The sequence below is a fragment of the Puntigrus tetrazona genome, unplaced genomic scaffold (genome assembly GCF_018831695.1).
Source record: "Puntigrus tetrazona isolate hp1 unplaced genomic scaffold, ASM1883169v1 S000000008, whole genome shotgun sequence".
NCBI classification, from domain to species: Eukaryota; Metazoa; Chordata; class Actinopteri; order Cypriniformes; family Cyprinidae; genus Puntigrus; species Puntigrus tetrazona.
Window position 1 is genome coordinate 651,045 of NW_025047688.1, and position 15,000 is coordinate 666,044.

Below are 15,000 nucleotides of genomic sequence, written 5' to 3' on the forward strand. Positions count from 1 at the left end.
TGAACAAATGGAGCATTAAAGTAAATTGTGTGTGTGTGTGTGCATGCAGGTGCCCACTGCCAGCATGTCGGTGGACGGCAGTCCGGCTCTGAACAGACTGCGCTGGTCTCAGTCGGGCAGAGAGATCGCTGTGGGTGACTCGGAGGGACAGATCCACATTTACGACATCGGCGAGGTGAGACAGTAGTTGATTTATTCAAGAAAGTGACACGAAAAACATCCCGCAGGAGCGAGCTTTTGATGCATTCTAAGAGCTCTCTAACACTCCCACAGAAAACTAATATCCTTACATGATCAAGGCTCAGAAACTTTTACGGGTTTACGGGTTTCATACGACGCGAGGGTGAGCAATTAAAGAGAATTTTCGTTTTTAGGTGTACTGTCCCTTTAAGACACATCACAGCCCTCTACACGGTAACACCTTTCTCCCTCGATCCAGTCCTGTCACCGAGACGGTGGTGTAAAAAGCCCACTCTGTTCCTCTAAAGATGACACACACTACAATTACGTGTCTGTCAGAGAGGGGCCCTAACAGCAAGGCCCTTCAGGGGCCACAGAGGGCCTCTGTCACTCAGCAGATAGAGTAGAAGAACGAGATGGACGATTGTTAGGCAGGGGTCAGTTCACTCTGACAATCTCAGAGTAGTTTGATCATCTGCCGTGTGGCCACAACAGACTTTAGCTCTTTACCAAACGCTCCGTATTATGTTTCTCTCTCGGCTCCATCACAGCAAATCGCAGTCCCGCGAAGCGATGAATGGACCCGCTTCGTGCGGACGCTGGCGGAGATCCACGAGAACCGCGACGATGCCGAGGAACTGGCCGCTCAACGCCTCGCCGCTTGACCGTCATCAAACCAGCAGATCTCATGAAAGCTCTTATCACGTCTGTCTGAAACGATTTCCGTGCGCAAACCTTTGATTCTGCCTTTTTGGAGTAAAAATATGAACCGTTGAACGTAGGTGTGAGGCCCACGACCAGAAGCCTTAACATTTGCATGCAAAAAAACAAAACAAAACCATAATGAATGTTTCTGTTTCTATCCAGGTATCTGAGCGTGCGAAACTCTCAGCTTATTATGCATAGCCAAATACGAAAGTACATCGGATCCCCAAAATAAAAAAAAAAGCAAAGCAGTCATTTTTGCTTGAAGGAAGTGAAGCTCTTTTTTTATACAGTTTTTATGACAGTTGAGCACATTTTGAATTAAAAACAAAAACTTTAAAGGAATAAATTTGCTTCCTCGATTTTTGTATTACAGGTTTTTAGTGTAATACTGTAAAATAGAATTGGTCTGAGGGAATGTGCTAGATGTCATAAATGGTAGAAGACAGGCTTCATTTGTTTCTTTTTTCTTTCGATTTTGGGGTGAAATATGTTTTTGAGAGGTTTGTCAGAATTGCCATCAGTACTATTCTCAATACCAGTGAACTGTGGCGAGCAGAGATCTACCTCTTTCAGATCTTGTCAGCTGGTCTGTGTTGAGTCTAGCTGTGGACCAAATGCTGGAATAATTTGGCTTTTTTCCTGTTAATGATCAATCTTGTTCCTCTTCACCTCAGCAGAGGCACAATCAAGAATATTTGTGACGCTTATCAGCATAGCTGGTTCATTTTTAGACTGTTTAAAGTGTCTCTTTCAGAGGCCAAGGTCTTCCTCTTCCAGTGTTCCTCTTCCGCCTCTTTGAAACCGTAACATTACTTTTTGCAGAACCTCTTTGAATGTCTTTATATTTCCGAATGCGTTTTCTAAGCCAAATCTCTTGTGATTTACCTCCAATCCGTTTCCAGTCATCCTGTAGTCTTTCCCGTAGTATTTCGCAAGGAGAAAGTAGGTTTGCAAAGATTTCGAAACGTGGCTTCCAGCTGTTTCCAACAGTATTCCTCATCTTTAATGGAATGTCCAACAAATACTGCATTTGAAATGTAACGATTGTAATTTATTTCAATAAATGACAATAATCAAATGCATTTAAACCAAATGTCACGAGGCTGTTTGTGTCTGTGTGTTTCATATTAAAACATTCGTGTTTATTTTTTAGCTCACGTTCCCATAATCGGGCACAATCTTTAAAAATGCTTTTTCGTAATGCTCTGGCCATTGATTGAAAATTCCATATATTGTACTTTACAATATTGCATTATATAATTATTCAATGTGTTGTTATTAAAGGCTGTAATACTACGTGCAAGATGTAAAAATATTAATGACTTAAGGACACAGAAGCCATACAATAATGTCATGTTTGTGAAAGCAACAGAGCAATAAACCTCTGAAAATAAACTGTTAAAAAGATTTTTGATTAATGATTTTGAGCACGATATTAAAATGATTTCTGGAGGATTGTGTGGTGATATTGAAAATCCCTACAGAAGGTCACCAGAGTTAAACCAGACTCTGGAGATGGTCTAGAAACGCCTGAAGAAACAAGAGCCGGGTTTACGGTGCCTTTACTTCACTTTTCCTCACTTTCCCTCAATCTCACACACATCTACCAGACAGCAATTAGAGTCGTCCTACACCCGTGAAACCTCTCATCTTGCCGTAGTGAGGCATGTTTGTTGCTCCTCTCGCGTCCGCAGAGCTCTGAAGCAGTCAATCGCACCGGTGTTCGTTTTTTTTCCTCCCGTGTGCACGATGTGATGACATCAGCAGGGGTCACCGGCGAGCGGGAGCGCCTATACAACAAATCTATTACAATGCAAAGAAGCTCTATCAATAATGCTATGCATGATTCAAAAAGGGTGCAAAGAGTAACCCTGACAGCAATTTAAAAAAAGGTGAGCCGCAATCCGAATTTGCTTTTTCGTGCATCCATGTTTAGATATGGCCTGGGATGGAATATCCGTGAGACATTATCTAACACATTATTTATAGTTGCATGTAGCCGGATGAAGGTCATTCAGGTGCGTACTTACTTCTGATATCATTCTAGCCGAAGAAGACACGTGGTATAAATACGCAAAAGTGGGCATGCTATACGAGATAGATGCCTGTTATATGTACACGAAAACTCTTCCTCTTATTGTGGTGCCTTTTGCAGTATTTTAGTTCTGTTGAGTTACCAAAAATCTGGCCTTGGAAGCAAAACAAGCTGCTTTTTGTAAATGCTGAATGTTTAAAACATTCCTCGTTCGAAGTATTTTTTCCGCAAGGAGGTACTGCCGTAATCTTCACGCACACCTGTTGAAATCAACTCGCGCTCAGGGAAACTCCAGACTTTCTTTGGAAATCCCTTTAATGATCTTTCTCCAGAAGTTCCCATATGTTTTCAGTTCTGCTGAATTCTTCTTTACGAACACATTAATTCCCGAAACCCCAAGTCTGCTCATCTGCGAACGCTAATGCGATCCAGCTTTCCGATTCACATGAAGACAACAGCCAAAACGCGGCGCTGTTCTGGAATCACGCTGCTTCGTCTGGACTCTTTTTACAGCATTGTGTTTGAGACGGCACAGCCGATCCAGGTACAGCTGAGAGAGGGTTTATGAGACTGATTGCAAGAGGGCGGCGGAATAAGCCTGTGGTTAGACTCAAAATGAAGCCAAACCACGGCAGTATAAGTCGAGCAGAGAGAGAAAGAGCCCCGGCCACAAACACATACATGCACACACTGAAAAACATACGGGCAGAATAACACTGATACCCACAAACACAAACACACACACAACTCCACATCCTTTACTAAACAAACGCATACAAACATCAGGATGTGGAACCAGGGGCGCATATTTTATCTTTTTGAGAGTGTTTTAACAAGTCATTTTATCAAAATATACACTAGTAAAGAATTAAATTTATTTTGTTGTGTTTGGTAACACATTAAAGCAGCTGTTAAAGTAGCTGTATTCAGGTTTTAAATGTTGTGTGAAAATATATATTAAATGTATTCAATTGCATCTTCATCATTACAAATGTGTTATTACAAATATTACAATACATGGCATAAGAGTACCAAGGCTAATTACATTATGGTACATTTTTTTGGTTACCATGCAGTATTGAAAATATAAAATTGCATTACAGCAAACAATAAAACAGTAATGCAATTAAGTGCACACAAAAACATTACAGGCAGTTCATACTTAAGTATTTTATTTTAATTATATTTAGTCAATATGTTCATATTTCATATTTCCTTTATCTTCTTTTTTTTTGTTAAAGACATATGCTCTAATCCTCTATAGAATCTTCAACCCGCATCTAAAAATACAAGAAAAAAAAACATTCTATTTGGAATATCATTCAAAAGTTCCCTAGCAACCTCTGAATGCTGTAGGATGTAACCGCGTAGCAACACACTATAACCCTGTTTTGCATGGACAAGAAACAGATTTTAAAAATCTTGGAATAGATAGAACATGCGTCTCTTCCTTTTAGATATTTATAGATGCACTGTACATCATCGGATAGTTTTATTTATGATAATTAAGCGAAAATATTTTCAGGGTCCTTTAAGGCCTGGCTTTGCGAGGTTGTATGGGGTTGTTTGGGGTAATCGGATAGGTGGGGGCCTTTGAGGCAGACAGTTTGGCCCCTAATTTTTGTCACATCAGGATTGTACACCCCAGTAAGTGTTTCTAAATCAGCTACATAAACCCTAAAACAAAGGTCCCTTTAAGACGTGATGTCACTGTGTCAGAGTGACAAAGCGGGCGGAACAAGCGTCTATTCAGAGCAGAAACACAAAGGTCAGTCCAGATCAGGGTCGGTGTGAGACGGAGTCTGGCGGGTCCTGACCTCCAGCACCGCCCCTCTCTCCTCTTCACGTCTTCCCCTTCGGGGGCCTCTCCTCGCTGGGCCCGTGAGCCCAGCTCGCCCCTGCCGTCCCCACGGAGAGCCCGGGGCGACACGGCCTCTGACTCTGGAGCATCTATCACTGCTCCGAGACCCTAATCAGGGCAAAAGAGGGGCTGACGTGACACCCGGGGTCGAGTCCTACTCTGTAAACATCCGAACGGTTTCCTTAAAAAAGCCGCAAGACTGTCCGTCAGGATCCGAGAGGGATATCCGCTTCTCTAAAAAAAGATCCCATCCGTCTTCTCATTCATTAATTACTCCTCTTAACTACCGCAGCGTTCTATCAATAGCGCTAATGAGCTACAGCACGTGGCAGGGGAAACCAAATTTGGACCAGTGCTGCCTTTTTAACAGTTTTTAGCTTTTAGTTTTTTAGTAATCATTTATTTTAAAATTCTAATTTATTTTATGATGCAATTACAGCAATAAAGCAACATCATCCAGCTACGAGTGTGCTCTTGCTCATATATATATATATGTATATGTATATATGTATATTGAATGTGTGTGTGTGTGTTAATGTATTTCGTTTGGTGGAATATTTATACATACAAGTACATATACAAGTACTAAGACTTGGTACCGGCAGTGCATCCACAGCACTGTGTTGTGAGCATGTAAGAAATACTGCTGCTGCTCTCATAATATACATGACATAACCCCTACAGATCCATACAGGTGGAGCTGGGGAAGGTGGAGGGTTTCTGAAGCGCTTTACTGCTACAGCAAACACTGTCAAGCATTCAAAGGTTCAAAGAGAACCAGTTAAATCCACCAGACTGCGCCATCTAGAGTTTCATGCCAGAACTTAATATATTATACAATACATTAATAATCGCTCTACAAACCAGTGTGTTCATAATTGAGATAATATATTAATATAACCTGATAGGATACACCAATTTGTCAAGCAGCTAAACAAATTAAAGTAGAAATAATGAGACCAGAAGCTAGAATTTTTTAATAGCCACATCCATTTTTGTCAAAAAATTTCTTGACATATAAATAGTTATATATAAATAGTTTTAAAACAATGTTAACCGAAATAACTGTGTTTAACATTTTAGGTGAAAATCGCATTACCATGATTCTGCAAACGAATCAACATTTAGAGAATTTGTACCAAAAATGTTGTCATGCAAAATCCATACTATCATCCTAAATTGTATTTGAAAGTAGTAGTAGAGTGCCCCACGTTACAGTATGTTATCTCAAATGTACCCTGATGGTCTACTATGCAAACTCCTACAGCGAATATGAACCATAACCCATTGAACTCTGGAGGAGGAATTGGCTGAGAACTACATGAATAAAATCTAAAAACATGGTGGATGCCCAAGAATGACAGTCAAATAACGAAGTTTAAATAAAACAATGTTAAGATTTTAAACTTAGAGAAATATGAAGTTTTAAAAATACCTCTCCTCTCTCTAGTACCGCTTGAAGGGATTGTTGAGCAAAGTAAATGAAATGAACTGAAAAGATGAGCATATGAGTACATAAACTGTGGTGTTATGATTGACAGGCCGGTTTCTGGTGACAGGATGCACACAACTTTGCAATTGTTGCAGTTGATTCAAAAAATGAGTGGTATATGTCCCGAAACGTTGCTGCTCCAAAGTATTTTCATGTCTGTAGAACTGTATAATATAGTAAAAACTGTATAAATGTTAACATTACTTGAAATAACAAAAATAATAAATTACCTAAAATAAAAATTAAAACCCCTAAACGTTCACCAGTGCAACATTTCTCATTTTTATTTAGTTTAACTTGTGTATATACTTGTGATGTAAAACTAAAACTGAAATAAATATGACTACAAATAATACAAATATAAAAAATAAATAATAAAAAATGACAAAACCACACAACACAGTGACTAAAACTTTAGCTGCACATTAAATGAAAAACGAAATATTTATAAAAAAATAAAATAAAATAACACTAAAATTACGTGCTGAATATTTAGTGTATTTTTGTTCAAATCGCTAACCCTTTAGCAGGGTCATGATTAATAATGATTAGCATTTCTACAGTATTCATGTTTAATGCTCTTGAGCGTGTGTGTCGGTGGTTTCCGTGTGCCGTGACGGTGAAGTTCGCAGGTATACACACTGCTGTCAAACTCAATAGAGTCACAGCGCTGTCAGTCAGCCGCGGTCCTGCAGGGCATCTTGCCCCAATTACACCCTGACAGAGGTCAGCGCCCTGAAGACCTGACCCTCCTCTCTCTCTGACGCACCTACGAGCCTACATGAGCGCAATTAGCATCTGATAAAAATACTGGGGAGTTATGCAACAATCTCCAAAAAGGCTGTGAAGCAGAAGCTACTGTTCAAATGTGAGCTTGCCCATGAACGGCTTTTATTAAGTGAGTGTTTTTCGATAGCTGGTGACCCTAACAATATTTAGAAAGCAGGGTGACTGACTTAACGCCGAAATATTAGGCTGCGATCAAAAAGGACAAAATTGTGAAAATTAAGAAATAGAATTTTTCAAGCGAATGTGTTATTTAACACATTAGAATCAATTCAGACTTATAGAGGGAGCTATTCAGCTTTCACACAGAAAAAAAATATTTAAACCTTTATAGATTTATTTATTTTTGGTTGATGTTAGGGTGTTGTAGGTGATTGCCATGGCTATGCGGTTGCTATGACGCTATTGAGTGTTTTTCACCATGTTGCTATGCTGTTGCTAGGGCATTATTAAGTGGTTGTTTAATGCGCCAATTGAAAACAGGCCTCCACGAAGCTAAGGGCTCTGGGTGATTTTGAGTCCTGACTTTAACGTCTGTCTTTGTTCTGTTGTTCACTAGGTAAAATGATTATGGCATGAAGATTAATAAGGGTCAAAAAACAACACCAACCAAAAGTAGCATATAACTAGCATATGAGTGTCAGATTATCCCAAACATTATTCTGCAAGAATAAACAACTGGTCACCTCTCATCTGAGGAAATTATACTACCGCTGCAAAAACATAAAGCAGGATGCAACATAATTAAAAAAAACAAGCCGTGGGCACGAGTTTGATGGACTTAGGCACTGTAAAAGAAACAAGAATGTGGTCAGTGTGCACTATTTACAATGTCTCTGAAAAACAGACTAGTCAAAGTTTGAACTCTATTCATTTTTAGGTAAAACATATTTTAGTAATCTGAAGAAACCCACTATTAAGGAACTTTTGTGCGATGGAAAGGTTCAACAGATGTTAAATGTTCTTCACGAAACCATCAAATGCCAATAATGAGTATATGATATACAAGAGTATATAATAAGCAATTTTTATGATGATATTTGGTTTTGGTTTTCAAAGCTCGAAAGTCTTCAAAACGTCGTTATTTTTCATATACGACTATTTTGAATGAAGGATCGTATTTGCTTAACCGAGCTGGTGGAAGTGCTGACCCCTATCTAATCATGAAAAGCAAGACCGTAATTCAAACACACAGAGAGAGAGAGAGAGAGAGAGATGTTTAATTAGAGCATGGTGTGATGCAGGGACTGTGAGAGAGAGAACTTAAAGAGAACAGCACTAAAGAGGGTACAAAATGCCAGATGCAGAGGCAGCAGTAGATGGCAGTATTGATCTCCTTCGTCGTGTTTCTACAATCCTTTCTCTGTCTCTCTTTCTCTGTGTGTGTGTGTGTGTGTGTGTGGATTAGCAGAGTGTAAGGAGGCGCTCTCTCTGGTTTATCTCTGTGCTGTTGACATCTTAAGAGAAAAGAGTAACACTAACCACTGGCCCATAATCCCCTGGGAGGCAGACTGCTTTCTAAAAACACAGGTCTGTCTTTCAGCGGTGTGTGTACAATGCTGTGAGAACATCACACTCTGTGGCTGGTGCATAATCTTCAGATTTGTAAAACAACTTATAATTTGTAAAATAACACAAATTCTCTGTGGTCTCTGTTATTGTCCACAAATCAGCAAGTACCGTGTGAACGTAAACTCAGCTGACTCCAAAAATGAAGCGTTTATACAGTTTCGCCTAAGCTCTAAATGAATTTCTCAGCACAGTTTCTATCAGTAAACCATAAGAAAATAATATCTGAAATACATGTTCTTAAGGCATCAATGTGGGTCTCTCGAATGACGGTAACAGAGCTGACGTAATGCTGGTTGTAACACGCTGTAAAAAGACAAACCTTGGGACAGCTACGCAACAATCAAGTGCTTGTTAACAAGTGGTTAAATGCTTTTTAGAATCAGATCAGACCATGTTACATTTCTTTTAATGTAATGAATTCGGAAAAATCTTTCTGGGAAAAAAAAAAAAAAATTATGATTTGCATTTAAGGCTACTCTAAGCAGTCAGTATACAATCAGCCACCCATCTATCACATGGTACCAGAGCTGTCCTGGGACTTTCCTACTGTAAGTTTAAAAAGTATGTATAATAGATTGTCTGTTAAAGTGATTTCGGCTGGAGTGTAATGAACAGTAACAGAGTTTAGAGTATTGTGACTGATAGTAACAGAGCGAACAGACTCTACTAATAGTAGATGTAACATTAAAGGGATACTCCATTGTTATTCATTACTTGGCAGTCAATGGAACCTCCCTTTAACTAACCTGTAAATAACAGACATGATAGTAACAAAGCTGGTTTTAACAGACCTGACATTAAAAGCCGATAGTAATAGGACTGACAGTAACATGCCTTATCTAACTGAGCTGACGGTAACGTAACATAAATGATTGTAACCAATATATAATAGCAATAGTAACAGACGTTACAGGTACATGACATAGTAAAAAGAATATAATTGTGTTTAACAGATATGAGAGTAACAGAACTGATGTTCAAAGATCTTACAGCAATTGAGTTGATAGTAGCAGCAACAAAATATTATAACAGATAGGAACCAAGCTGATAGTAACAGAGGTGACAGTAACGTAAAATAAAAGATGGTAAAAGAAGACAGTAACCATGGGTTGTATAAAACTGTCGGTAACAAATATGATAGTAACAGAGCTATTATTCACAGAACTGGCAGCAACAGAGTTGATTTAAATATAACATGCGGTACGGTAACTAAGCTGACTTTAACCCATATGATTGTAACAGAGCTAACAAAAACCAATATTAAAAGACAAACCCCAACATAACAGACGTGACAGCAATATTATTTTATTTTAACAGAGCTGATGTAACAAAATGACATTAACAAACCTGAAAATGAAAATCGCTTAGTAACAGAGTTGATAGATCTTATGTTATCTTCAGTGTTGGGAAGCTTTGAAAATGTAACAGGTTACAGATTACCCATTTTTACCCTGTGTTACCCTGTTTAAAATGTAGTGCAATTACTTTATTAAAGTATAATGTAACTGTAATGCATTATTTTGCATCACTTTCTTAAAAATACAAATGTTTTCAGCTGAAACATTTAAAGCAGGGAGGGTTAACCCTACATGCATGTATGTATACATTCACACGCACTGACAAAATCAGACCTCTTTTTACTATTTTTATTTCCAGAACTGTACAAGTTGTAGCTTAAACGAAATTAAAATGTAATTAATCAATTATGTAACGACCTATATACTTACTCCCCAACACTGATTACCTCTGTAGAAGCTTTCATGAAACAGCAGTCTCAAAGCTATTTTTATACACGTGCTGACCTTCAGAGGACCCACTGGACCTTTGGTTCTGTATGCAGGTCTTCACCAGGTCCGTGGGGTCACACAGCTGGTGCTCCCGTTGCCGCTCAGGACAACCCAAAAAAATCTGTCAATCAAACCTTGAGTTCTCTCCATCAGTATTCAGACGCACACGTACACTCATAGTCAAAATATGAACTCTGAACTACGCACTCACACAGAGACAGAAGCACACGCACTCAGAGCAGATGTCAATCAAAGCATGAGTTTGAACTTCCTGCTGCCCCGAAACATGCAAATGAGAGCGAATCCGTTTGCAGGGCAGATCTGCAGACCCAGCTTAATGGCTGTCGATGCAATTTCTCACCCTTGTTCTCCCTCTCACTCTCTCTTTACGTCTTTCTGTCTCTCTCTGTTTGTTAAGCAAAAAACGTGATGTTTCTCTGGATGTTAATGCTGCTCTTTTCCTTACAAAAAGTCACATGGCCTTTGAGCAACAATTGATTAAAGTATATCAGATGGAAATATTTATAAAGTGTGAAAGCTTCTGAGGTTGCATGTGGAGTCGGTCTGTGGTAATTGCAATGATCTTAGTTTAGCAACAGTGGATGCGCATGTGTGTGTGAATGAGTGAGCGTGCTCTAGCTCCGCGTGCAATAAAACTGTTACTGAATTTGTGTTTGTGGCAGACGGCCCTGTGCTCTTTTGATTTGTGTCTTTTGTTGTCCGCTCAGGAGACACCGTCACGACGCACCGTTGCCACATTCTTGTATATATGGCTTTGGTAAGAAAGCATCTGTCGTGGGCATCAATGGGAATGCAAATGAAGTCATGAGTGCGGCAGCAAAAGACGTCTCAGGTCTTTTGGGTGAAAGCTAGTGCAGAGACTTTCAAAATGCACAAGAGAAACTGGAAAAAGTGATATATGTATACAAAAATATAGAGAATATATTATGCAAACAAAGACTTTTATTGTGGATGCAATGAATCGTTTGGCAGCACTAAACAAGACGAACTCAGCATATTAGAGTGATTTCTGAAGGAGTATGTTGGACTAGAGTAATAATGCTGGAATACGTTTGTAATAATATTTGACATATTAGTGTTTCGATTGATCAAATGCACGCATTCTTGTTGAACATGTGAGAGACTCTTCTTCAACGAGGGTCATGTGACGCTCAAGACTAATCACTGTTCAAAATTCACTTTCGTAAACTGCATGTTAAAATATGTGACCCTGGAGCACAGAATCAGTCATAAGGGTTAAAGGGGTTTATAGATCTGAATAAATAAGCTTTATGGTTTGATAGGACAATATTTGGCCGAGATAGAACTACATATATTTTATTTCAATAAATAATTAATATGATAAACAATATCTCATGAGAACTGCTGCCATGGAAGGCGTGTGTGTGTGTGTGTGTGTGTGTGTGTGTGGTTGTGTAAGTGTGTGTGGTGAGCCCTCGAGCATATGTGTGTACAGTATGCCTTATTATACAGTGGTCTCCTTGTATCAGTTTCCTCAGCCATGATTAGTAAGAGATTCCTCTGCGGTTCCGGAAGATTTGAGCCATCCGGGTCGGAGCCCTCCAAAAGCTTTAGATCAGACCCACGCTGTCAGTCTTGTCCTCCGACGGGACGGACAGCTATGGTTACCCTCCCCACAGAGGACAGACCTCACTCACATCACGGCCAGACGGGCCGAGAGACATCGCCACTGCACTGGAGAGAGAGAGAGAGAGGGTGAAAGAAGCGAACTTTGTAAAACTATGGAAGCCCTGGACGTTTCAGAGGGTGTGGAATGTGTTCGAGGCGCCCGAGTCTTTGGGACAGTGAGACGTGGAGACACAGGCACTGCTTGATCGACGTCAGCAGGACAGCCACAAATGACCAGCTTCTGGCATATGACTCCTCTGAGCTGCCGCAGTTTAACCGCTTATGAACTGAGGGCACAGAGACCTTGCTGGATCAGATAAGGCACAATTTACTGCATAAGAACATTTCCGTCATCATTTAATGACCCTCATGTTGCTCAAATCACATGTGATTCACATTTTCATAAGGTTACTTAACAGACTGCTCAGCCCTTTCCACACCTCCCCACACTTTGTTGACTGTAGTCACCATTACTTTTATTAAAAAAGTCCATTAACAATAATAATAATAAACATGTCAGTTATTTTAAGGCGTCCTTGATACAGTGTATGTATACATTAAAGGAGTAATATTAATTAACTACATGCACAGTTATGGTTAGGATTAGGGTTTGGCTTTGTAATTATGCATAATTTTTTATTGTAATAACAATTAATAGTACATGTAAGATGTAACAAGGACACCTTTAGATAAAGTGTTACCAAGTGTTACTTATGTTCACCAAGGCTGCATATATTATTTGATCAATAAAAACAGTGACACAGTCAAATAATATTACACATGCATTTTTTGTAAAGTGTTTTCATGAACATATTTAAAAATGTTATTTATTTCTGTGATCAAAGTTTCATCACTCCAGTCTTCAGTGTCACATGATCCTTCAGAAATGATTTTATATATATATTATATATGTATTTTTATATATATATTATATATGTATTTTTAAATAATTAAAAACAATATATATATATATATATATATATATATATATATATATATATATATATATATATATATATATATATATATATAGTTTTTTAAATTAATTAAATATACACTTTTTTAGGTGTAATGTTTTACGTTTAATACACTTCTAGGTATATTTGTTACACATTACATGTAATAGCCCAAAATTATGCATAATTGCATGTAATATCCCTAAACCAAACCCTAATCCTAACTATACAGTAAGTACAATTTTATTACTCAGCACAATCTTTTTTTTACACTTATTTTCTAGAAAAACTTTTCATATCATATATTTTTAATAATATGTATATAACTTATATTAGTTGGTCCAACCGCGCCGACTGAAAATAAATCATTTCAAACCTTTTTCTTTTTAACTTCACCGTTCAGGTTTTTGTGGTTAGACTTCAGGGGGTCCGACGGGGTATTGACATGTTTAATGCTTTCTGAAAATCATTGAGCTCTGGTGAGGAAGGTGAGCAGGGTGAAAGGTTTAACCTTCTATTTCCTTTCATCACATTTCTCTGCGTCCTCCAGAAGCTGGGTGAGAGAGCAGATTTGGGTGATTATACCTGTGGGATTTAGCCTGTGCACTGAATCTGCATACGACACAGCAGTGTACTCTACAGCTGGGGCTCTCCTCTCTCTCTCTCTCTCTCTCTCTCACACACACAGCTGTTTTTACTGTAGGGCAGAATGCTAACGAGCCTGTGCTTTGATCAAACAAGTCACTGTAATTACCCACCCAGAGCGGCCTGTGTGTGTGTGTGTGTGTGTGATGAAGAGCAGAGAGAGGCTAGCCAATGGGCACATCCCAACCTCCAGACTTTCACACTCTCACCAGATAAAAGCTCTGCTCCAAATCCCAGGAAGCCGACTTTTAGGATGCCAGACTTTAAAGATATAGTCCCATTAGCGGCATTTTGGCAAAATTCCACCATTAATCTGCTCTTTGTTGATAGCGTAGTGATGTATGAAGCGCATGAAGTCTTTTTTAAACCTTTTGTTCTCACATGAAATGATTAAATATGTGGACAGCTATTAAAAGCACTCTCAAATCGCCAAGCAAACCTAAATAAGACCACAACTTTAAAGAGTAGTTGGTCCCACTTTATATTGTGTCCCTAATACCTACACATTGGCATCTACAGCTGTGTAACTACACGTGTGTAACAACCCGCTGAGTTGTATGTGTAACAGCATGCTGGTAACCACACTTTTTGGTAATGAAAGTGCAATTGTGTAAGTTTTTCTTTGGTCAAGAGAGTGTTACACTTTATATTAAGTAGACACTTCCTATGTAATTACACAGCAGCGGCCAGTAAGGCTTTATATTAACTGGACAGCCCCTGAGTAGTTGTTACGTACTTACACACATTATAGGGCTGTTACATGTGTGTAGTTACAGCTGTGTACCAATGCGGTTACATATTATGTACATTACTATATAAGTACACAGGTGTCGGGGACGAAGTGTGTTTAGTTCACACTTACTACGGTGTTATTACATGAAAACATACTTATTGTACTTATTGTGTTCATATTACATTGCAAAACACTTCTGCTGCTGTTGATACGGGTAAGATTAGGGACAGGTTTGGTGGTATGGGTAGGTTCATAGGTAGGTTAAGGTGTAAGATATGGATATGGATAATTAATTAACTACATATAATCATTTTTCAACGAGTGCAGTGTAAATACAATCAATTGATTCATTTAAATGTAAGGCCACCTTAATATATATATTTCAGTTTGGATCCCGTCTCCTTCTCTCTCACGAACACACGGTGCAGACCTCGCCTGAAGATCTTCACACAAAGACGCAGCAGAAAGCAGTGCCCTGATAAAAGCACCTATTAAAGACTCTCAAATGTGAGTGTGTGTGTGTGTGTGTGTGTGTGCGTGCGCGTGTTTGTGTGAAGTATGCATTCATGCAGAGCGAGCGCGACAAGCCACCGCT

At 38.9% G+C, this 15,000-nt stretch overlaps 1 protein-coding gene across 3 annotated transcripts in view; it reads left to right on the forward strand.

Moving 5' to 3' along the window:
* dync1i2a (dynein, cytoplasmic 1, intermediate chain 2a) overlaps positions 1–2,293 on the forward strand; it is a 28,234-nt gene extending 25,941 nt beyond the window's left edge. For all 3 annotated transcript variants that reach the window (XM_043229642.1, XM_043229644.1, XM_043229643.1), the window contains 2 exons: positions 50–175; positions 732–2,293. In XM_043229642.1, the coding sequence (XP_043085577.1) occupies positions 50–175; positions 732–845 (240 nt within the window). In that variant the 3' untranslated portion in view covers positions 846–2,293. The remainder of the gene's footprint in view (positions 1–49; positions 176–731) is intronic.
* Positions 2,294–15,000: the final 12,707 nt, after the last annotated feature.